The sequence below is a fragment of the Zootoca vivipara genome, chromosome Z (genome assembly GCF_963506605.1).
Source record: "Zootoca vivipara chromosome Z, rZooViv1.1, whole genome shotgun sequence".
NCBI lineage: Eukaryota > Metazoa > Chordata > Lepidosauria > Squamata > Lacertidae > Zootoca > Zootoca vivipara.
The window spans coordinates 30,681,606-30,703,693 of record NC_083294.1 but is presented as its reverse complement, the minus strand read 5'-3'; the positions used below and the strand labels follow the sequence as shown (position 1 = coordinate 30,703,693).

The 22,088-nt window shown below is 44.0% G+C and overlaps 1 protein-coding gene and 1 long non-coding RNA gene across 2 annotated transcripts; both read left to right on the top strand.

Annotated features, from left to right (window-relative positions):
* Nucleotides 1–14,614: 14,614 nt before the first annotated feature.
* Nucleotides 14,615–17,458, top strand: LOC132591545 (uncharacterized). Its single transcript, XR_009557036.1, has 3 exons — nucleotides 14,615–14,725; nucleotides 15,582–15,779; nucleotides 17,270–17,458. It is a non-coding gene; the product is annotated as an uncharacterized LOC132591545 (long non-coding RNA).
* A 1,656-nt stretch (nucleotides 17,459–19,114) lies between these two features.
* On the top strand, nucleotides 19,115–21,651 carry LOC118080185 (zinc finger protein 160-like). Its single transcript, XM_060270575.1, has one exon. It carries the CDS (start codon nucleotides 19,115–19,117, stop codon nucleotides 21,002–21,004), a length of 1,890 nt encoding a protein of 629 aa, XP_060126558.1. The 3' UTR covers nucleotides 21,005–21,651.
* The last annotated feature ends 437 nt before the right edge of the window (nucleotides 21,652–22,088 follow it).

Here is a 22,088-nt window from a genome sequence, read left to right as displayed (position 1 = left end):
CAACATGGGACCATGGTGATCCAGGAAATGGATAATGTCATGGGGAAGAGTCATTTTTCTGGATCACCCACCCCCTCCCTGAGAGACCGAGATAATGCATATTCATTTCTCCTTTCCAAGGAATCTGTGTTAAAGTCATATCTGGTAGAATTCATTTGAACCTTGAAAAAACACATATAAGTAAAATAGGAAGTTGGTAAGGGCACTACTCTTTCAACTTCCTCCTTTAGTTCTATGTACTTTTCGAGGGAAAAACGTACATAGCGCTTTATGACCAAAGGGGCAATGAGTTGCTGGGGTGAGGGGAAGCCCGGAAGCTTTGTGGGTGCCACTGTGCCCATGGGTGCCATGTTGGAGATTGCTGCTTTCCCCCCTGCAAGATCCCTTTGTGACTTTTATGTGCCTTGTCCTTAGTTCTGTCTGGCTCCTTCTCTACAGGAAATCAAGGCTTCTTTCCAAAGCTCCTCACTGCTTTGCTCTTGCTTTCCCATCCACCGCATCTTTTTGTCTATTAATTAAATCTCACTAAAACGCCTGCTTCAGGTACTTAAAAAGAGGTGGGATCCAATTAACTTTATGCAGCTTTAACACAGCTTTTTTTTAAAAAAAATTTGTCAGTTGATGGCTCAAGCTGGACGGGGAGTTGACTTGTGAGAGGGTGTGCTCATGAACTTTTATGGCAGGTGTCTAGACGAGGCCTCTGTTCGTAAAGACCTCTGCTAGTGTGTATTGTGGAAGCATCTGGCAAAAAGCTCCAGAACAGATGCCCTGTCATTAAAGCATACAGAAAACGAGGTTACACTATAGTAGTCCCATGGCGGTACAGTCAACAGAATTAAGGAATGGGGAGCATCTCACAATGCCTGCTGGGACTCTTCCAACAAAATCCTGGGAGTTTTATAATTCCACTGTGCAGACTTTAAATCCAAATAGTTTTAGATTTCCTCAAAAACAACAACAACAACAGTGTTCTAGCCTTTTTAGTTACAGTACTATTTAGCTTAATACATGGGCCGGAGACCAGAAAGGAACTAAGAGAAGTACTTTTGGTGCTCAGGGGGAAAGGGCTTCAGTTTGGTTCCTCCTGAACCAAATTTGCTTAACTTTCACAATTCACTCAAAGTCCAAAATTCAGTTTTTGGGAAGGGGCCATAAATCCAGAACCTGAATTTATGTTGCATGCCTGTAAAGTATGAGTCTCTTAGGGTGCTGTAAAAAAAGCTTCTTGAGATACTGCAAACAGGTTGTTGGCAGCAGGGTTTTAAAAAAAATAATTAAAAAACCTTGCTGGATTCTCCCTTGAAATAGTAAATCCATATTAGATGGGGAGGGGGCGGAACATGGGGGGCATTGTGTGATTTGCTGATTGCACACACACACACACACAAAACCCATTATGGAACTACCCACGCAAGAGTTGAACAAAAGCACTTTGGAAACCACTTGTATCTCTTCCCTGCCACAAGCAAACTGCTGCCCTTTCCTCACACAGCTTCATTTGGGCGGCTACGAAATGAGATGCACCATCCAATGTGGAAAAGCTGAAGGCTGCAGTATATCCGAAATAACAACTCAGGGTCACAGCCTTTCATGTTAGGATATGAACAGATAAGTAAATATGGTGCTTTGGGTGGAATAGTTTGGAGCATCATGAAAATGGAAAGAGGAAAACCAATATTTATGCATAAGACTGTATGCTGGGAATTGCTGGGTACTCCAGGGAGTGAGAGGAATTCATCCTATAAAGGGAGGATAGTACTTGACAAGTGGCAAAAAACCACAAAAAACCCTCAAGAGGCTTCTTTGGAGAAGAAGCAATCTGATATTTTGGACCAGCATTTGTGGAACCTTGATTGGAAATACAGTATGTTCTTTTCTAACACTATAGTGCTCAAGAACTGTAAGGATTTCTCTCCCCACCCCCAATATGAATTCAGTGTTGAAAGAAAGGCAGGAGACTGAATAAAGGTCACCTTGTTCTCAGCTATTTAAGAAGTGTATTGGGTTTTCACATACTGCATTCAGTGAATGTACAGTCTGTGTACCTGTGTACACAGTAACGTACACTTGTAGTTATTCACTCGTCACATTCAACATGTGTACATTTTGTGTGCACAAGAGTTGATCCGTATAAATCAAGAAATGTACACTCTTTTGTCCAACTTGAACACATGTAGGGGTGGGGAATCACTGGCCTCTGGACCAAACTTTCTCGCATTTTGCTCGCAAGGCCATTTTCAGCAAGCCACACCCATCTGTTCTACATCTGACATAATACATGATGTCAACTGTGGGGCAGAAAATGATGCAGCTTCAAAGGAACAATCTAGAGCTTAAGATGAGCTCCTGTTTGTTGCTTTGCTGAAGTAAGGCACTCTCTCACTGCCTCGAAACTCTGAAAACTGGAGGTTCAAAAATCACTATGGGGCTGTTTGAAAGCTCTTTTGTAAACAGCCCTGTGCTGCTGTTTGAACCCCGCTGCTGCACTTTGAAGTCTAGACGTTTGGGGCTTCAAAGCGCAACATCACCTGACATCAGGGGATCAACAGATGAGTGGTCTTGCCCACTTGTTGAATTCGGCCCAGCAAAGCAGGAAGAATGGGGCAAATTGATGGCTTCTTTCCATGGGGGGCCTGTGTTGGTCCTCAAACCCTGTTGCACATTCCCAGTTAGTCAGGAAGAAGCTGGCAAGTACAAAGTTTAAAATCTAATTGTTGGATTTAGCATTGCCAGGTCATGTTGCCTGAGGCTGTTGGGAATTTACAATCTATCTGTTAGAATGTCCTCTTTTTTTTAATGAGGTGTAATTACAGCACAGAGTAGCATTTTGAAAAACATTGTGAAAAAACCTATTACGGTGGGGAGATGAGATTGCCAATTAATTTTCTCCTAACAAGTCTATCAGGCTGATCAGCTCAGCTTCCCAGCCACAGAGGTAACAGGTTCAGGTCAACTTAGCCCTACAGTGGAGATCTATCGTGTTCTCTGTACGACTGATGGTCTGTAGGTTCCATTCAGGTAGCGTATTGAAAGATTGTGGACCATTTGACAATATCTGTAATTGGCCCTGTATTTGATTTATCTTTTCTGGCGCTGTAGAGATCAATACCATTTTGACTGGGACCAATATTATCAGACAGGCTGTGATTTTTATAACCCAGCACTGGCTTTGATAATGCTGCCAATACAGAAGCAAAATAAACAATAATGGAATAAAGGTTATTAAAACCTATGCATCTGCTAGTTTTGAGACTGCAGTCCTAAACATACTTGCTTTGGAATAGGATCAGCTTGTCTGAGTTGGGGGGTGGGGGAAAGCCTCAGCAATTGTCTCCCAGCAGCTGCATTGCTGGTGTTTATGGGGGAGGGAAGGGAACGAGTGATTGGCAAGTTCTGGGCTCCATCAATGTACCAAGCAGCCCTAGACTTATAGCTGTTTCACACTTTCCCCCCTTCCCACCCATCAGCGATTCTGCTGCCTGAAGGCTGTAGCTGAGGTTCTGCTCCACTGGGTGAGACATTCCTGCATGGGAATAGGACACAGTGAACACAAACTGCAAAAAGAAAAGACTTTGAGAAGCATATAGGAACCATATTTTGAACGCAATAGCTGGAGGGCTGGCAGTGCTGCTGTCTCTGTCCCCTAACGTGCTCCTGCGAGACACAAGATATGCAGAACTCTTTAGCCCTTTCCTATCCAGTATGGACAGGAACAAGGGTCTGCTGTTTTCCATGAGACTTCAGTACTAGACCTGTGTATTGGAGTGGACCTGTGGGGTCAAATGAGATGTAATGTTAAGCATGCCATTGGGAAGCCCATCAGGGTGTCTCAGAAATAAATAGCATGCATTCTGGGGGCATGCGTGTGCGTGTTTGTATGGGAGGTAGATTTTCTTCAGGAGCACAATGCACAGGGAAAGAGCTTTAATTGTTCCTACCTTTCCCTCCCTTGGTTCCGTTCTTTCTCCCCAGGCCGAATAGCAGCATGCTGTGGGGGTGGGTATCTTCAGAGGAAAAGGCTAAATTTCCCGTTTCTGTGTGGCATAATGTAATAGCTGCCTTTAATTAAAAATAACAACACCCTGACAAGCTTCCTAATGATGTGCTTTGCAGCACGTCTAGCTTAGCCCAGGAGGTCGCCAGAAAAACATCTTTTGCTCAGACCCTGAGATATTAGATTGAACCACATCCAGGGTGGATAAAAATCAATGATTTTTTTTAAAAAAAATAAAAAAAATCGGATTTTTTTGATTTAAATCGATTTTTTTGATTTAAATCGGATTTTTTTTAATAAAATGCTTTTTGAGGAAAACATATTACCATCCAAAGGTTATTCCATCATGAAATAAAGATTAGTTTTTTAATTTTGTAGTATAAGGTTGTATATATTTAATTTTGGGGGTAAATAAATTCCATTAATCCATTCACAATGTCATGCTCTTCCAGAGGTTTTTGTAAGATTATTGGGCAGTTTCTCTGCCTACAAGATATTATCACAGGTGCTTGGTTTACTTTTGCAGTTCTCAAAACTGAATTTGACTCAACAGAGATCACATGCCTCTTCTTCACAGCAAAAATGTTATAACATGAACAGAGTTGAGAAAAGACCTTAATCCTATTGTTCTACAAACCTATGAATACAGAAGCAACCCCTTCAGTGCTAAGTTTCAAGAAGTTCAGTGAATAGAATAGAAACAATATTTTTCTGATTGTTTGGAGTGGACAGTATTTAAGTTTTTCATGTGTAGGCTGGGCTGACAGTCTAAGTTTCTTAAAATATATATATTTTGTTTCTGTTTAGCCAAATTAGTTAACAAACATGGATGTTTGTTTAAGCAAATAACATTTGCTGAAATGTTATTGTTTCAGTTGAATAAATCTATTTAAATGGTTATTATTAAGGTAATGATTATTTTTCTCCTTCCTAAGTACAACAGTAAAGTTGTCCAAATATGAATGATTAACCTATTAAACTGGGGATAAAAAAACTAATATGAAAAGTTGTTATTCTAAAAATCTTCATCTACTTGCATATTAAAGTTATACCAGCAAGAATTAGTCTTTATGATTTAAATCAACTATGATTTAAATCAAGCCTTACTGACTAGTGATTTAAATCGTGATTTAAATCAGTTTGATTTAAATCAAATCCACCCTGACCACATCTGGGTCCAGGTTTATATGGGCCCTCAAGCGCCAGATTATCAGTGAGGCTTCATTTCCCCCATCCATTTAGTACAGGGATGGGGAAACATGTGGCCTCAGATGTAGTTGGACTCCAGCGTCTACCAACCCTGGTCACCAAGGCCATTGACCAGGGATGATGGGTTCTGGAGAACCACAGGCTCCCTGTCCCTGATTTAGTACCAGTGGGCCCAGTCTCTGCCAGTGGTGGAGGCAACAGTGAAGAGGAAGAGCTCCTTTTTTGGTGAAGATTGGGCCTAAGGGAGAGGGTGAGTGGTGGTTGCTGCAGTTGCTGTTTCCATAATCCCACAATGAGGACTTGGCTCAGAAGGAAAGAGTAAAATTGGCAGCTAATATTCCACCTCCCCCTTATCACCATGGCAGTTGGGAGGTGCCCTGGTGTTCTGTCTTTGTGTAGGCCCCAACCATGCCAACTGCTAATGCCACCCTTGACCTGAATTGCCAAGAGTCCTAACAGGTTGTGTTATCAAATCCTAGGCCTGAGGAGGGACCAAGAATCATCCACATTGTAGCTCTGCTCAACATTGACTGGTTTCCTGAGAGCAGCCTGACTTAGTTGGCTACACATAGGAACACAAGCAGCATAGGAATACTGAGCTAGATGGACCATTGGTCTACACTGTTTGGGAGGGTTTCAGGCAAGGGGTCTTTCCCAGCCCTACCTAGAGGTGCCAGGGATGGAATCTGAGACTTTCTGCATGCACCTCTGAGCTAAAGCTCTTCCCTTTTCACCAGGACTGGCTTTAGGTTTGAGAGGGCACTGGGCAAAATGCTAGGGTCTTGTTGGGCTTACTTTCCTTGTAGTAGTGGCGGCAGCCAGCCAGTCTTGATGCTCTGGGACGTCATTTTATTTTCACACGATTCCTATGCCAGGGACATTGTAGGATATTTAAATAGCTGCCAAGCGCTGCTCAGTGCATCCGACTTGGAGGGAAATTGAGGGAGGTTCAGGTTAAGTGTCAGCAGTAGGCTCTGCTAGGTTGCTGGGGCCCTGACAGCTGTCCAATGATGCCAAGTTCTGACACTAGTCCTGGGGTTCACACTTTGGCCCTCTCTTCTTCACCCCTTTTTACGGATAGCATCTGCTTCAGTGTCTCTGGTGTCATCAGCAAGAAAGAAAAGATTGATTCCTGTGTAGTTTTGCTGCTGAACTTTTGCTCTCCAGGAATCAATAATTAATGTGGCCCCAAGATGTCAAGAGTGCAGGTCCGCAATTACCTTCCCATAGGTAGGCCATGAATGGTTCTTGGCAGATGGATTGATTGCACTTGTTACGTGTGAAATGCCATGTGCGTCCCTAGTCGGTTCTCAAGCTAATCAAATGCTCCTGCACAAAGATCAGATGCTCACTTCCTTGCAAATGTTTGACCAATGGTAGCCTGCCTCGTGTTAAGAAATGGGGGGCGGGGCGGGCGAAGCATATAAGTCTCATTATGACAACGTGTCTAGTAATGGGGTCTTCCAGGGTGCCTTTCAGCACATAAATATTTCAGTGCTGCTTGCCAAAACTAACTTTTAGAATACTATGTCCATGTACTGTAATTTTGTGTAATTATTACATTTACATCCAATGAGCTCAAGGTGACATTTATTGTTTACCCTTCCCTGCTTTATCCTCTCCTGTGAGGTAAGCTAGAATGAGAGACAATCACTGGCTCAGGGTCACCCTGTGAGTTTCATGGCTGAGTGGGAATATGAACCACTGAGCCTCTTGGGCTTGCCAATCAGAAGGTCGCCAGTTCGAATCCCCACCACGGGGTGAGCTTCCGTTGCTCTGTCCCAGCTCCTGCCAACCTAGCAGTTCGAAAGCATACCAGTGCAAGTAGATAAATAGGTACTGCTGGGGTGAGAAGGTAAACGGTGTTTCCATGCGCTCTGGTTTCCATCACAGTGTTCCATTGCACCAGAAGCGGTTTAGTCATGCTGGCCACATGACCCGGAAAGCTGTCTGTGGACAAACGCCTGCTCCCTTGGCCTGAAAAGCAAGATGAGTGCCGCAACCCCATTGTCGCCTTTGATTGGACTTAACCATCTCGGGGACCTATACCATTATACCTTACTGCAGGCATCCCCAAACTGCGGCCCTCCAGATGTTTTGGCCTACAACTCCCATGATCCCTAGCTAACAGGACCAGTGGTCAGGGAAGATAGAAATTGTAGTCCAAAACATCTGGAGTGCCAAAGTTTGGGGATGCCTGCCTTACTGTGATGATTGGGCTGCTGGTGGTGGTGGTAGATTTTGCCTAAATGTGTTATGATTTAGTAACAGAAATAATGGTTTGATTCAACTTCGCCAAACACAGAAACCCCCCCCCCCTGGATTTAGTTATGGTAACCAGCCAAGATGCAGAGCTAGCTGGATGGCCCATTAGCAGGGGACAAAGGCTAATTGCCAGAAATTGGAAAGGAGAATTAGTACCAACAAAAGGGGAATGGCAGGATAAATCATTTGAATATTTCACTGGCAAAAATGACGGAGATAATTAGGAGGCAGCCAAACCAAAAGTTCAAAAAGGAGTGGGAAATTTAAAAAGAATTTTTTAAAAAACAGTGCCCTCAAGTTAAAACCTGGACATGCTAGGATTAATTTTCACAAACCACAATATGGATTACAAGTATAGTATTCAGATAACAGAAGAAATGGTGAAATGATTAAAGAAGCTTTTTATTAATCAGATAAGACAGACCCGCTTTGAGGAAGATGGAAGTGTATTGGGGAAGATAAGGATTTGGGAACATGGTGGCAAAAGCTTTTTTGTAAGAACGTATGGATTTATGGGTGTATGTATGTTTTTTGTTTTTGTTGTTATTGTTTTATCATTTTTGTTAATTTCCTGTGTGTGTTTGTCAAGTAAGAAAACTAACGAAAAGTGTATTTTTAAAAAAGACCTAGCGATGGCCCATCAAGAAAACCCTCAGAGGCCCAGACTGTTGGACAAGGGGACGTAGGGCCCCTTATTTGTTGGGTGGCAGTGGGCAGAGGCAAAGGCTGGGTTTAAAGTTTCAACCTTGAATGGTTGGTAGGAGGTCCTGGGAGTCAGCAGAGAGAAGGAGAGGAAGGAGCAGAACTCCATGTGAATTAGGAATGACAGGCAGGAACGAAGAAAGAGGGTAGCTTTTTGCTATCCTTCAAATCCAATGCTGCCCTTATAGGGGAAGCCAGACCCTCATAGGATGTGAATGTGCTGCAATTCCTCATCTAAGTGAAGGTTGCATATATGTGAAAATAAAACCATACATCGTGAAGACACCACAATCTCTGCTGTGCTGTATTCCCCAAAGGAAACACACACCCTGGGTCAACATCTGGAATTTTGCGCCACTGGTGTAGATTGGGGTGGGGGTGTAACAATATTTTAGGTCCTGTGACATGTTTGTCTTCCTGCTGGATAATGTGTAAAATTAGTTGCCTTGCTGGAAGAGAAGGTACAGCAACTTGAGGCCCACAACTTCGAGCTACAGGACAAGATACGGAGTTTCTTGATAGAGAGGGATGAGTGGACTCTGCTGGAGCAGCAACATAGGTAGGGTGCACCTACAGAGAAGGAAGACCGTCCATTGCAAGAGACGAACCCCTGGAGGAATGTGGCTCACAGAAATTGGTCTGTCAGAAGCCATGCTGTGTTATTAGATTGGCAAAATCGATTTCATGCCCTCATCTTGGACACCAATTCTGGGCTAGAGGAGCTAGGAAAGCAGTTGCTGACCCCGAGGTGACTGTGAAAGGTACAATGCTCAGAATTGATTCCTACTGCCACCACCTCAAAAGGAGGAAGAGACAGGAGGAGATCGACTTGGAAGAGCCGTTTTCCATTCTTCACCTAATCCACGGGTGTCAAACACAAGGCCCGGGGGCCAAATCCGGCCCACCAGACCTCGTCATGTGGCCCGCCGAGCGCCCCAGCCAGCGGGACCTTGCTGCTGAAGTGCCGCGCCGACAAAACGCCGACAAACAGCTGGGGCCGGGGGGGGGGGTAGAAAGGCGGCCAGAGCAGTGCTGCGTGGAGCGCCCCGAGCCACAGCAGGAGGAGGAGGAGGCAGCTTGCCGGGTCAGAATAATGGCAAGTAGATATTCAAATGTACAATTATTGTACAATTTATTGAAAAATGATTTTTGGTAACTGCACTGGGTGGTGGAGGCTCGCTAGGGTTTCATGCAGGACCTTTGCAGAGCTACTAGTACCTGGAGATGCTGGGGTCCTTCTGCATGCAGGACAGATGTTCTGCCAGTGAGCCACCACCCTTCACCAAAGGGACTGGCTGAGGTTGACTCACTGGAGCTGCTCTCCTGGTTCCAGGTTTTAAGGGCCAGAAGTATAAAGCAGCATCCTATGTTTCTGAGGAGAGGGAGAGGGAGGGGAGGGGAGGGAGGGAGGGAGGGAGGAAGGAAGAAAAGAGGGAGCAGGAGGGAGAGAGGAAGGAAAGAGGTGAGAGAAAGAAGAGTAGGAAATAAGGAATAAAAAAGGAAAGAAAAAGAAAGAGGGAGAGAAGACAGAGATAAAGAAGGAAGGAAGGAGAGGGAAAGAAAGAATAAGAACGAGAGAGGAAGAAAGAAAGGGAAGGGGGGGTGTTGCCGCCTTGATTCAGTGCCAGAAAAGAGCGCGAAGGGACCCAGGGGCAAAAAGCATTTCCCGTGCAGCGTGAGGCAGCGGGCGTCCGTTTTAGAAGTGTGTAAAGCCTCAGAGTTGCACCGCACGGAGAGTCCTGAGCCTCTGCGACGCAGCAGTGCTCTGTAGCACTTTGAATCCTCCTCCTCCTGCCACGGCTCGGTGCCTGGAAACGGCTGCTGCTGCTGCTGAAGCACAGACAAAGCACCCAGCAGCGCCGTGTGGAGGAGGAGGAGGATTCAAAGTGCTACAGAGCACTGCTGCGTCCCAGAGGCTCGGGACTCTCCGCACGGCGCTGCCGGGCACCGACCCGGCAAGCCGCCGCCGCCTCCTCCTCTTGCCTCACCTCCTCCTCCTCCTGCCACGGCTCAGCCTCATGAATGTGAGCTCAGCAGCGGCTCAGCCTCACGAACGTGCAACTCTGAGGCTTTACACACTTCTAAAACGGACGCCCGCTGCCTCACGCTGCACGGGAAATGCTTTTTGCCCCTGGGTCCCTTCGCGCTCTTTTCTGGCACTGAATCAAGGCGGCGACACCCCCCTTCCCTTTCTTTCTTTCTTCCTCTCTCTCGTTCTTATTCTTTCTTTCCCTCTCCTTCCTTCCTTCTTTATCTCTGTCTTCTCTCCCTCTTTCTTTTTCTTTCCTTTTTTATTCCTTATTTCCTACTCTTCTTTCTCTCACCTCTTTCCTTCCTCTCTCCCTCCTGCTCCCTCTTTTCTTCCTTCCTCCCTCCCTCCCTCCCTCCCCTCCCCTCCCTCTCCCTCTCCTCAGAAACATAGGATGCTGCTTTATACTTCTGGCCCTTAAAACCTGGAACCAGGAGAGCAGCTCCAGTGAGTCAACCTCAGCCAGTCCCTTTGGTGAAGGGTGGTGGCTCACTGGCAGAACATCTGTCCTGCATGCAGAAGGACCCCAGCATCTCCAGGTACTAGTAGCTCTGCAAAGGTCCTGCATGAAACCCTAGCGAGCCTCCACCACCCAGTGCAGTTACCAAAAATCATTTTTCAATAAATTGTACAATAATTGTACATTTGAATATCTACTTGCCATTATTCTGACTATGTTTCTGCTTTCAGAGCTAGTTATTACTTACATTATTACAAAAAACAGTAATAATTGCATGCAGTGACAATAATTTATGATAATAAAGAGTGGACACATAGTCCTACAGATACAACCGGCCCTTTGAGGGTGACCAAACTGCTGATGCGGCCCCCGATGAATTTGAGTTTGACACCCCTGTCCTAATCCCTTCAAGATCCAAGTCTGCTGATCATGGATGATAACCAACTTGCTACCTTTCAAGGAAATTATCTCAGAAAAAGGGAATTGCAGTCTGGAGAAGGAAAGTTGAAAGGAAGGCGTAGGAAGAACTTGAGCCATAAGGTTCCTGCCTTTGTAACCTATCCCAATAATACCCAGATAAGCTCCAATAGACAAGAAGGAAAGTCTCAAGGACAGTAGTTGCAGACAGACTATAGAAATCACTGATGTTGCTTTGGAAAGCACAGTGTATAGAACAATTCCTGCTATTCCCCAGAATAGATGTGTGGTAGGTGACTCCCTATTAAGAGCGACAGAGACAGTAGTGTGCAAAGGAAACAGGATGTCCCGGGAGGTGTGCTGTCTTCCAGGTGCAAAGATTCACAATGAGGCAGAGAAGTTGCCAAGTCTTATAAAGCCAACTGACCACAACCCCTTCCTTGTAATTCATGTGGGTCCAAACAATACTGCCACATATAGCCTTCAACATGTAGCAAGGGACTATGGGACTCTGGACAGGAAGCTGAAAAGCCTTTGGGGCACAAGTGGTCTTTTCATCACTCTTTCCCGTTGAGGGTTGTGGCCCAGGAAGAGAGAGGAAAGTACTGGAGTTAGACCACTGGCTGCAAAGGTGGTTTCATCAGGAAGAAAATTTCAACAGGGACAAATGTAAGATTCTGCTCTTGGGTAGGAATAACCAGCTGCACCCATATAAGACGGGGGACACCTGGCCCCACAAGTTTAACATAAGTCAACAGGGTAATGCAGCAACCAAAAAAGCTGATGCTATTCTAAGCTGCAGCAGTAGAAGTATAGTGTCCAGATCAATAAAATTAATAGTACCACTCCATTCTGCCTCAGACAACATCTGGAATACTGTGTCCAGTTCTGGGCACCACAGTTTAAAAAAGGATATTGATAAGCTGGAACAAGTGCAGAGGAGGGCAACGAAGATGATCAAGGGTCTAGAAACCAAGACTTATGAGGAATGGTTGAAGGAGTTGGGTATATTTAGCCTGGAAATGAAGATAACCATTTTCAAATATCTCAAGGGCTGTCACATGGAATATGGAAAAAGCTTGTTTGCTCCTGCTCCAGAGGCTAGGACCTGAACCAATGGATTCAAGTCACAAGGAAGGAGAGATGGACTTAACATCAGGAAAAACTTTCTGACAATAGTCAGCCTGCTGTAATGTGCTCTGTGTGGGTGCAGAAAGCTGCTACAAGATTTCTAAGTGGTATAATACAATGGTATCCTATAACACCGATTCTTCGGGATCCATGGGTAAAGCAGCTGATGCAAATCTCACCTTTCTGCAGTAGGCTGAGTCTCTATACACAGTCACACATCCCATTGTGTCTTCCATCCAGGCAAGCAAGCAAGAAGCCTTGTCAGAATTCAAATACACACTCCAGCCAGGCAAAATAAAGGCAGTGTGTGGGATGAGAAGTGTGTGCTGAGGAAACAGTGTACATTTGTTTCTTGGTCCACTTTTTTCTCAGGCACCACCCACCACTTGGATGTGGCCCCTGGAAGGTTACCTAGATAGGAATGTGGCCCTTGGTATGAAAGCAGTTCTCCACCCCTGGCTGACAAAGTATCCTAGAGGTGGACATGTTGGGCTGGCACCCTTGAGCAGCAGCACCCCTGCTAGGAGCTGGACATGCACTGCGACATTTTGTTGCAGGTTGTTGTTGTTAATTCAGTTTATATACCACCCTTTATCCAAAGATCTGAGGGAGATCTCCCCAAAACTTTTACAGGCCATAGATTATTTAATAGCCAAAGACCTGGGTCAGGGAGAAATGTGTTTGCCTGGTGCCTAAAGACATGTAATGAAGGCGCCAGGTGAGCCTCTCTGCGGAGAGCGTTCCACAATTGGGGAGCCACCAAAGAAAAGGCCCTTTCTCTTGTTGCCACCCTCCAGACCTCTCTGGGATGGGGAACATAGAGAAGAGCCTCAGATGACAAGCACAGGGTCTGGGTTAATATTAGGAGAGGCGATCCATAAGGTGTTGATCCTTAAGTTTCCACTTTTAACAATAATAACAAATATAAAACTACAATTTACAGTGGTACCTCGACTTACGAATAACTCTACTTACGAAAAATTCGGCTTACAAATTAAAAAAAACCTGGTGCGTGCTTACGAATTTTTCCCTAGAAAAACTGTTCTGTTCTGCTTGCTGCTGCGTTCTATAGCACTTTGAATACATTATTCCTACGTTTGGAGCACCTATCTCTGCAATATTGCTGGATTTTGACTATTGAAAGGCAACTTGCCTCCATTGTGGTGTTCCCTGATAGCGATTGGTTACGCCTGTTATTTCTTTCCTATGAACTTTTGCATAACTATGCCTGTATCATAGGTTGATGTTTATGATTTGTAAATATTATGGCTTGATCAAATTATTGGTAATACATTATTAGCCACGTGTTGCTTTTGGGTGTGGTCAGATTACTCCAAGGGACTCTGGCAAGGAGTTGGGGGGGCGCTTAGTTGGGTCCCTATGGGCAGAACCCGCAATATCCTTAGCACCATACAGTTTGGGTTGGGGTGGGAGAGTTACTGGCTCTTCAAGGGTTAAAGGCAGCAATCATATTATTACAGAGGACTCCTTGGCTTGTCACACCCTCCTGCATTTGAAAAGCTGGGAGGGAGGGAGATTCTTTGGAAGGTGGGAATAAGAGGGAGATTTTTTGAAAGGGAGAAGGCTCCCTAGTGGCATGGGTTATTTTTTCTTCTTTGATGCCTTCCCTGTATGGGATTCAGGAGGAAGGCATCCAAGGAGGGCACAGTCTCTCTGTATAGCAGACCAGCCCTAGGAAGGTACCAAGGTGTTGGGAAAGATGAAGGAGTGAAGACTTTAAGGATGGGAAGAGGAAAACCATTGGCCCTAAAATGGCCTTAGTTTCTCACCACCAGCACCTGCTGCAGAAGTGCTGGGGGTCTCAAGCACAGTCAGCTGCCTATACAGAGTCATACCATTGCTCCACCGGGGCTACTATTGTTGACACTGACTGGCAATTTCTGCTGGGGATTTCTGGCCATGGAGTCTCAGCCCTGCCTGGGGACTGAATCTTGGGATTTCTGGCTGCTGAGGAGATGCCCTGCCCTCAAACTACAGCCCCTTCCCCTAAAGGCGGGGTGGTGGTGGTGGTTTGCAGGACGACAAGGAACAGGGAGGCAGCTTTGTCACAGCTTTAAGCTGGCAATAATAATAACAATAATATAATTTATTATTATTTAATAATAATAATAATAATAATAATAATAATAATTTATTATTTACACCCCACCCATCTGGCTGGGTTTCCCCAGCCACTCTGGGCGGCTTCCAACCGAATATTAAAAACAATAAAAATAAGGGAAGTTTTTAATGGTGGAATGACTCCACTTTCCTCGCATGGTGGGGTTCAGGAGGAAGGCGCCCCTCTTTTACCAAGGAAAGTGGGAGCTCCACACCTAGGCTGGGTTATCATTCACCAGCTCTCAGGCTCCCTTTGCTTATTCCTCCCTCCCAGGAACCTGCAGCATCTGAGTTCTTCAATCAAAGCAAATGGAGGGAGGAAAATGGACGGTAGATCTAGTCAGGCTGTCTCCCACAACCTTAGAACGTTTCCTCCCAGGACCCTCAGAAAGATCTGGTGAGTTGCAGAGAATGGAGATGGGGACATGGAGGGATGCGGGAGTGAGGAAGCCCCCCTTGTAAGAAAACAAGGAAGGCTGCAGGGCCAAAGGTCTGAGTTGGCAGAGATTAAATATAGCCAGGCAAGGAACGTTTTTAATGGTGACATGGGGAGAGTCAGGATTTTGGGGCTGCTGTCTACCAGCTCCATCTGGTACACAGCCTGAGACCCTTGCTGCACACAGACTGTGGTACATGCTCTGATTATTTCCTGCTTGGACTACTGCATTGTGCTCTCCTTGGGGCTACCTTTGGAGGTGACTCGGAAACTACAATTAATCCAGAATGCGGCAGTTCAACTGGTGACTGGGAGCAGTTGCCAGGACCATATAACACTGGTCCTATAGGATATACATTGGCTCCTAGTACGTTTCTGAGCACAATTCAAAGTGTTGGTGCTGACCTTTGAAGCGGTAAATGGCCTCGGCCCTGTAGACCCGAAGGAGCATCTCCACCCCCATCGCTGAACCCCAGACACTGAGGTCCAGCTCTGAGGGTCTTCTGCTGGTTTCCTCACAGCAAGAAACGAAGTCACTTCTCGGTAATCGAACTGTCCCTGTGGAATGCCCTCCCTTTAGATGTCAAGGAGATAAAGAACTACGTAACTTTTGAAAGACATCTGAAGGCAGCCCTGTATCAGGAAGTTTTTAATGTTTGATGTTTTACAATGTTTTATATATGCTGTAAGCTGCGGAATCCCAGTCAGATGGGCAGGGTGTTGTTCTTGTGGTTAGAAGTTGTTAGAAGATCCAGAAAGTCTCACTAGGATTATGATTTGCATTACATTTTTAATTGTCATATTCCCTTAACTTTAGCAGGTGGTGAACAGGACAGTCATTGTTCTCAGGTCTCATCAGAAAGACCCAAGCATGAAGTCAAAGGAAAGACCTTTCATGGCCAAGAGGAAACAGGATCACAGATGAAAAGCCTAGGAGGAAAATGGACGGTAGACCTAGTCAGGCTGTCTCCCAGAACCTTAGAACGTTTCCTCCCAGGACCCTCAGAAAGATCTGGTGAGTTGCAGAGAATGGAGATGGGGACATGGAGGGATGCTGGGAGTGAGGAAGCTCCCCTTGTAAGAAAACAAGGAAGGCTGCAGGGCCAAAGGTCTGAGTTGGCAGAGATTAAATATAGCCAGGAAAGGAACGTTGTTTTTTTCCAAAGAAATTTTTATTAATTTTCCACATAACCACACATAACCACATCAAATAACAAACATTTAACAAATACATCCACTAACCCCTACATTCACATTTAACAAAAAATGATAACAAAAATAAAGAAAGAGAAAAAAAGAAAAAAGAAAAGACTCCCCTCCCTCCGTCTTTCGGATTTGTTTTTACGCTCTAGTCCTGCAGTTTCTTTAGCCTACTTATTCAAAGTCAATTCGCAGGATTTATTTTAGTCCTGCAAGTGTCCTCAAACTTCTACAGTTCTTCTCAATATATTCCACAAACTTACACCACTCTTTTTGGAACTTTTCCCCCCCCGGTAACGGATCCCGTGGGTCAGCTTAGCTAGTTCTGCATAGTCCATCATCTTCGTCCTCCACTCCTCGACTGTGGGTAGCTCCTGTAATTTCCATTTTTGGGCTAATAAAGTTCTTGCTGCGGTTGTAGCATACATTAAAAGTCTCTGGTCTTCTTTAGCTATTTCTCTACCCATTATACCCAATAAAAAAGCCTCTGGTTTTTTGGGGAAAGTGTATCTAAACATTTTTTTCAACTCATTGTATATTTGTTCCCAATATTTTTTAACCTTTTCGCATGTCCACCACACATGATAAAATTCACCATCATTCACTTGACATTTCCAGCACTTTTTGCTACCTGTTCTATACATTTCTGCTAGTTTAACTGGTGTTAAGTGCCATCTATACATCATTTTCATAACATTTTCTTTCAATGCAGTGCATGCAGTGAATTTCAATGTTTCATTCCATAGTTTCAACCACGCTTCATATTCAATATTATACCCAAAATCTCTTGCCCACCTTATCATGACCTCTTTTGTCAATTCAACTTTTGTAGACCATTCAAGCAACAAATTATACATTTTTGACAATAACTTTACACTGCCTCCCAACAATTCTGTTTGAAATTTGGATTTTTTACTTTCAAATCCTAATTTTTTATCTTTCGTCAATATGTCATTTACCTGATGGTATTGTAACCATCCTGTCAATTCCTCCTGAATCTCTTCAAATGGTTTTAGTTTCCAACCTCTATCAGATTTTATCAACATTTCTTCATAAGTGGCCCTCCTCCCCTCCATATTCAACTTTTTAATCGTTATTACCTCTACTGGTGATATCCACCAAGGCGTTTTACCCTCTAACAGCATCTTATTTCTTTCCCACACTCCTTTCCCACACTGCGGAATCCCAGTCAGATGGGCAGGGTGTTGTTCTTGTTGTTAGAAGTTGTTAGAAGTTCCAGAAAGTCTCACTAGGATTGTGATTTGCATTACATTTTTAATTGTCATATTCCCTTAACTTTAGCAGGTGGTGAACAGGACAGTCATTGTTCTCAGGTCTCATCAGAAAGAATCAAGCATGAAGTCAAAGGAAAGACCTTTCATGGCCAAGAGGAAACAGGATCACAGATGAAAAGCCTAGGAGGAAAATGGACGGTAGATCTAGTCAGGCTGTCTCCCAGAACCTTAGAACGTTTCCTCCCAGGACCCTCAGAAAGATCTGGTGAGTTGCAGAGAATGGAGATGGGGACATGGAGGGATGCTGGGAGTGAGGAAGCTCCCCTTGTAAGAAAACAAGGAAGGCTGCAGGGCCAAAGGTCTGAGTTGGCAGAGATTAAATATAGCCAGGAAAGGAACGTTGTTTTTTTCCAAAGAAATTTTTATTAATTTTCCACATAACCACACATAACCACATCAAATAACAAACATTTAACAAATACATCCACTAACCCCTACATTCACATTTAACAAAAAATGATAACAAAAATAAAGAAAGAGAAAAAAAGAAAAAAGAAAAGACTCCCCTCCCTCCGTCTTTCGGATTTGTTTTTACGCTCTAGTCCTGCAGTTTCTTTAGCCTACTTATTCAAAGTCAATTCGCAGGATTTATTTTAGTCCTGCAAGTGTCCTCAAACTTCTACAGTTCTTCTCAATATATTCCACAAACTTACACCACTCTTTTTGGAACTTCCCCCCCCCCCCGGTAACGGATCCCGTGGGTCAGCTTAGCTAGTTCTGCATAGTCCATCATCTTCGTCCTCCACTCCTCGACTGTCGGTAGCTCCTGTAATTTCCATTTTTGGGCTAATAAAGTTCTTGCTGCGGTTGTAGCATACATTAAAAGTCTCTGGTCTTCTTTAGCTATTTCTCTACCCATTATACCCAATAAAAAAGCCTCTGGTTTTTGGGGGAAAGTGTACCTAAACATTTTTTTCAACTCATTGTATATTTGTTCCCAATATTTTTTAACCTTTTCGCATGTCCACCACACATGATAAAATTCACCATCATTCACTTGACATTTCCAGCACTTTTTGCTACCTGTTCTATACATTTCTGCTAGTTTAACTGGTGTTAAGTGCCATCTATACATCATTTTCATAACATTTTCTTTCAATGCAGTGCATGCAGTGAATTTCAATGTTTCATTCCATAGTTTCAACCACGCTTCATATTCAATATTATACCCAAAATCTCTTGCCCACCTTATCATGACCTCTTTTGTCAATTCAACTTTTGTAGACCATTCAAGCAACAAATTATACATTTTTGACAATAACTTTACACTGCCTCCCAACAATTCTGTTTGAAATTTGGATTTTTTACTTTCAAATCCTAATTTTTTATCTTTCGTCAATATGTCATTTACCTGATGGTATTGTAACCATCCTGTCAATTCCTCCTGAATCTCTTCAAATGGTTTTAGTTTCCAACCTCTATCAGATTTTATCAACATTTCTTCATAAGTGGCCCTCCTCCCCTCCATATTCAACTTTTTAATCATTATTACCTCTACTGGTGATATCCACCAAGGTGTTTTACCCTCTAACAGCATCTTATTTCTTTCCCACACTTCTTTCCCACACTGCGGAATCCCAGTCAGATGGGCAGGGTGTTGTTCTTGTTGTTAGAAGTTGTTAGAAGATCCAGAAAGTCTCACTAGGATTATGATTTGCATTACATTTTTAATTGTCATATTCCCTTAACTTTAGCAGGTGGTGAACAGGACAGTCATTGTTATCAGGTCTCATCAGAAAGACCCAAGCATGAAGTCAAAGGAAAGACCTTTCATGATCAAGAGGAAACAGGATCACAGATGAAAAGCCTAGAAGAAAATGGGAGAAATAAAGGCCGCCTTACGCAGCCTGATAACATGCATCGAAACCCCATTCAGAAAAAACATCACAAGGGAAAGAGAACAAATCAGAGCCCTTTATGCAGCAAAACATTGAAAGGTAAATCTAGCTTGAACTCACACTGCAGAATCCACACAGAGGAGAAACTGTGTAAATGCTTGGTGTGTGGAAAGAGCTCCAGTGACAGCTCAGGCCTAAAATCACATGAAAGAATTCACGCAGGACAGGAATCATACAAATGCTTAGAATGTGGAAAGGGTTTCAATCGCCACTCAACCCTTAAATCGCATCAACGAATTCACACAGGGGAGAAACAGTATACCTGTTTTGACTGTGGAAAGACCTTCCGTCAGCTCTCAAGCCTTACATCTCATCAAAGAATCCACGCAGGGGAGAAGCCATATAAATGTTGGGAGTGCGGAATGAGCTTTGCTCAGAATAGTAACCTTACTTCACATAAGAGAATCCACACAGGGGAGAAGCCATATAAATGTTTGCAGTGCAGAAGGAGCTTTGCTCACAGTAGTAGCCTTGCTTCACATAATAGAGCCCACACAGGGGAGAAACCATATAAATGCTTGGAATGTGGAAAGAGCTTCACTCGCAGATCAAGCCTTACAATACATCTAAAAATTCACACAGGGGAGAAACAGCATACCTGTTTTGACTGTGGAAAGACCTTCCGTCACCGCTCAAGCCTTACATTGCATCAAAGAATCCACACAGGGGAGAAGCCATATAGATGTTGGGAGTGCGGAATGAGCTTTGCTCAGAATAGTAACCTTACTTCACATAAGAGAATCCACACAGGGGAGAAGCCATATAAATGTTTGCAGTGCAGAAGGAGCTTTGCTCACAGTAGTAGCCTTGCTTCACATAATAGAGCCCACACAGGGGAGAAACAATATAAATGCTTGGAATGTGGAAAGAGCTTCACTCACAGATCAAGCCTTACAATACATCTAAAAATTCACACAGGGGAGAAACAGTATACCTGTTTTGAATGCGGAAAGACCTTCCGTCACTGCTCAAGCCTTACATTGCATCAAAGAATCCACGCAGGGGAGAAGCCATATAGATGTTGGGAGTGCGGAATGAGCTTTGCTCACAGTAATAACCTTACTTCACATAATAGAGCCCACACAGGGGAGAAACCATATAAATGCTTGGAATGTGGAAAGAGCTTCACTCGCAGATCAAGCCTTACAATACATCTAAAAATTCACACAGGGGAGAAACAGTATACCTGTTTTGAATGCGGAAAGACCTTCCGTCACTGCTCAAGCCTTACATTGCATCAAAGAATCCACGCAGGGGAGAAGCCATATAGATGTTGGGAGTGCGGAATGAGCTTTGCTCACAGTAATAACCTTACTTCACATAATAGAGCCCACACAGGGGAGAAACCATATAAATGCTTGGAATGTGGAAAGAGCTTCACTCACAGATCAAGCCTTACAATACATCTAAAAATTCACACAGGGGAGAAACAGTATACCTGTTTTGAATGCGGAAAGACCTTCCGTCACTGCTCAAGCCTTACATTGCATCAAAGAATCCACGCAGGGGAGAAGCCATATAGATGTTGGGAGTGCGGAATGAGCTTTGCTCACAGTAATAACCTTACTTCACATAATAGAGCCCACACAGGGGAGAAACCATATAAATGCTTGGAATGTGGAAAGAGCTTCACTCGCAGATCAAGCCTTACAATACATCTAAAAATTCACACAGGGGAGAAACAGTGTACCTGTTTTGACTGTGGAAAGACCTTCCGTCACAGCTCAAGCCTTACATCTCATCGAAGAATCCACACAGGGGAGAAGCCATATCAATGTTTGGAGTGTGGAAAGAGATTTGCACATGGATCTAGCCTTACTTGTCATAAAAGAACTCACATGGGATAAACCATATATATGCTTGGAATGTGGGAAAAGATTTGGTCAGATTTCACAACTCATTTTGCATATGTGGATCAAGAGGAAAGAAATATTTAGATGCTTGTAATGAGGACAGCACTTTAATTAGAGCACCGTTGTTGCTCAACTTCATGGAATTCCTACAAGAATTCACATGGGAGGAATCATACACCAGCTGTCACGATGGTCCCGTCAAGTGCTCACAGGGCTAGCTGCCTGGTGAAATCAGTGGTGTGGAGAGCTTCTTTTGCTGCTTTCATTTAAACCACCGCAATCCTAGGTCCATATTCCCTTCCCTTCCTCTTCCCCCTCTCTGAAGCCTCTCTGAAGCTCATCCCATCTTTGAAAACAGACAAAAGGACGGGCTAATAGGGTGACACTCTTATCTAAGGAAGCATGTTGTGTGGGAAAAGCAGGGACAGGCCTGAACACCATGTGCTGCTTGTGAACTCCTGCAAGTTTCTGGCTGGTGCTCTTGGATATGAGATGGTGCCCTTCCATGGACCCTGGGCCAGATCCTGCAAAGCAGCTATTGAAAGAGGGCCAAGATTCATCGCTTTTGTTTTGAAGCAGTTGGGTAATCTGATTGTAGTTGGTAATGAGGCATTTCCTTTCTTTGTTCCAGGGGTGTCCCACCTTTTCCTTGTAACTTCTAGGTGTATTAAAGCATTATCTTCAAGCATTATTGTCGGGGTCAGAGTAATACATTTTGTTAAATGTGTGTTCGTGTAGTTACCTTTCAGTGGAAAGGTGGAATATAATCAGGTACAGTGGTACCTCTACAGTGGAACCTCGGTTTATGAACACCTCGGTGTGGCAAAACCACATGGAGAATAAAACAAAGGACACAGAGATTCAACCAGCAAATCTCTGGGAGGGAAAGTGCATCTCTCTTTCCCTTCGCCAGATCTTTTTATTACAATATCAAAAGGTTACAAAGATTCAAATCATCCAATAGAATTCATCCTAGTTTCTAAAACCCCTCCCAGGTTTCCTCCCACCTTATACCTGATACTGTTGGGAAGATCTGGAACTAACACCTAGATGCTAAAAAGGCTTCCTGGACTTCAAA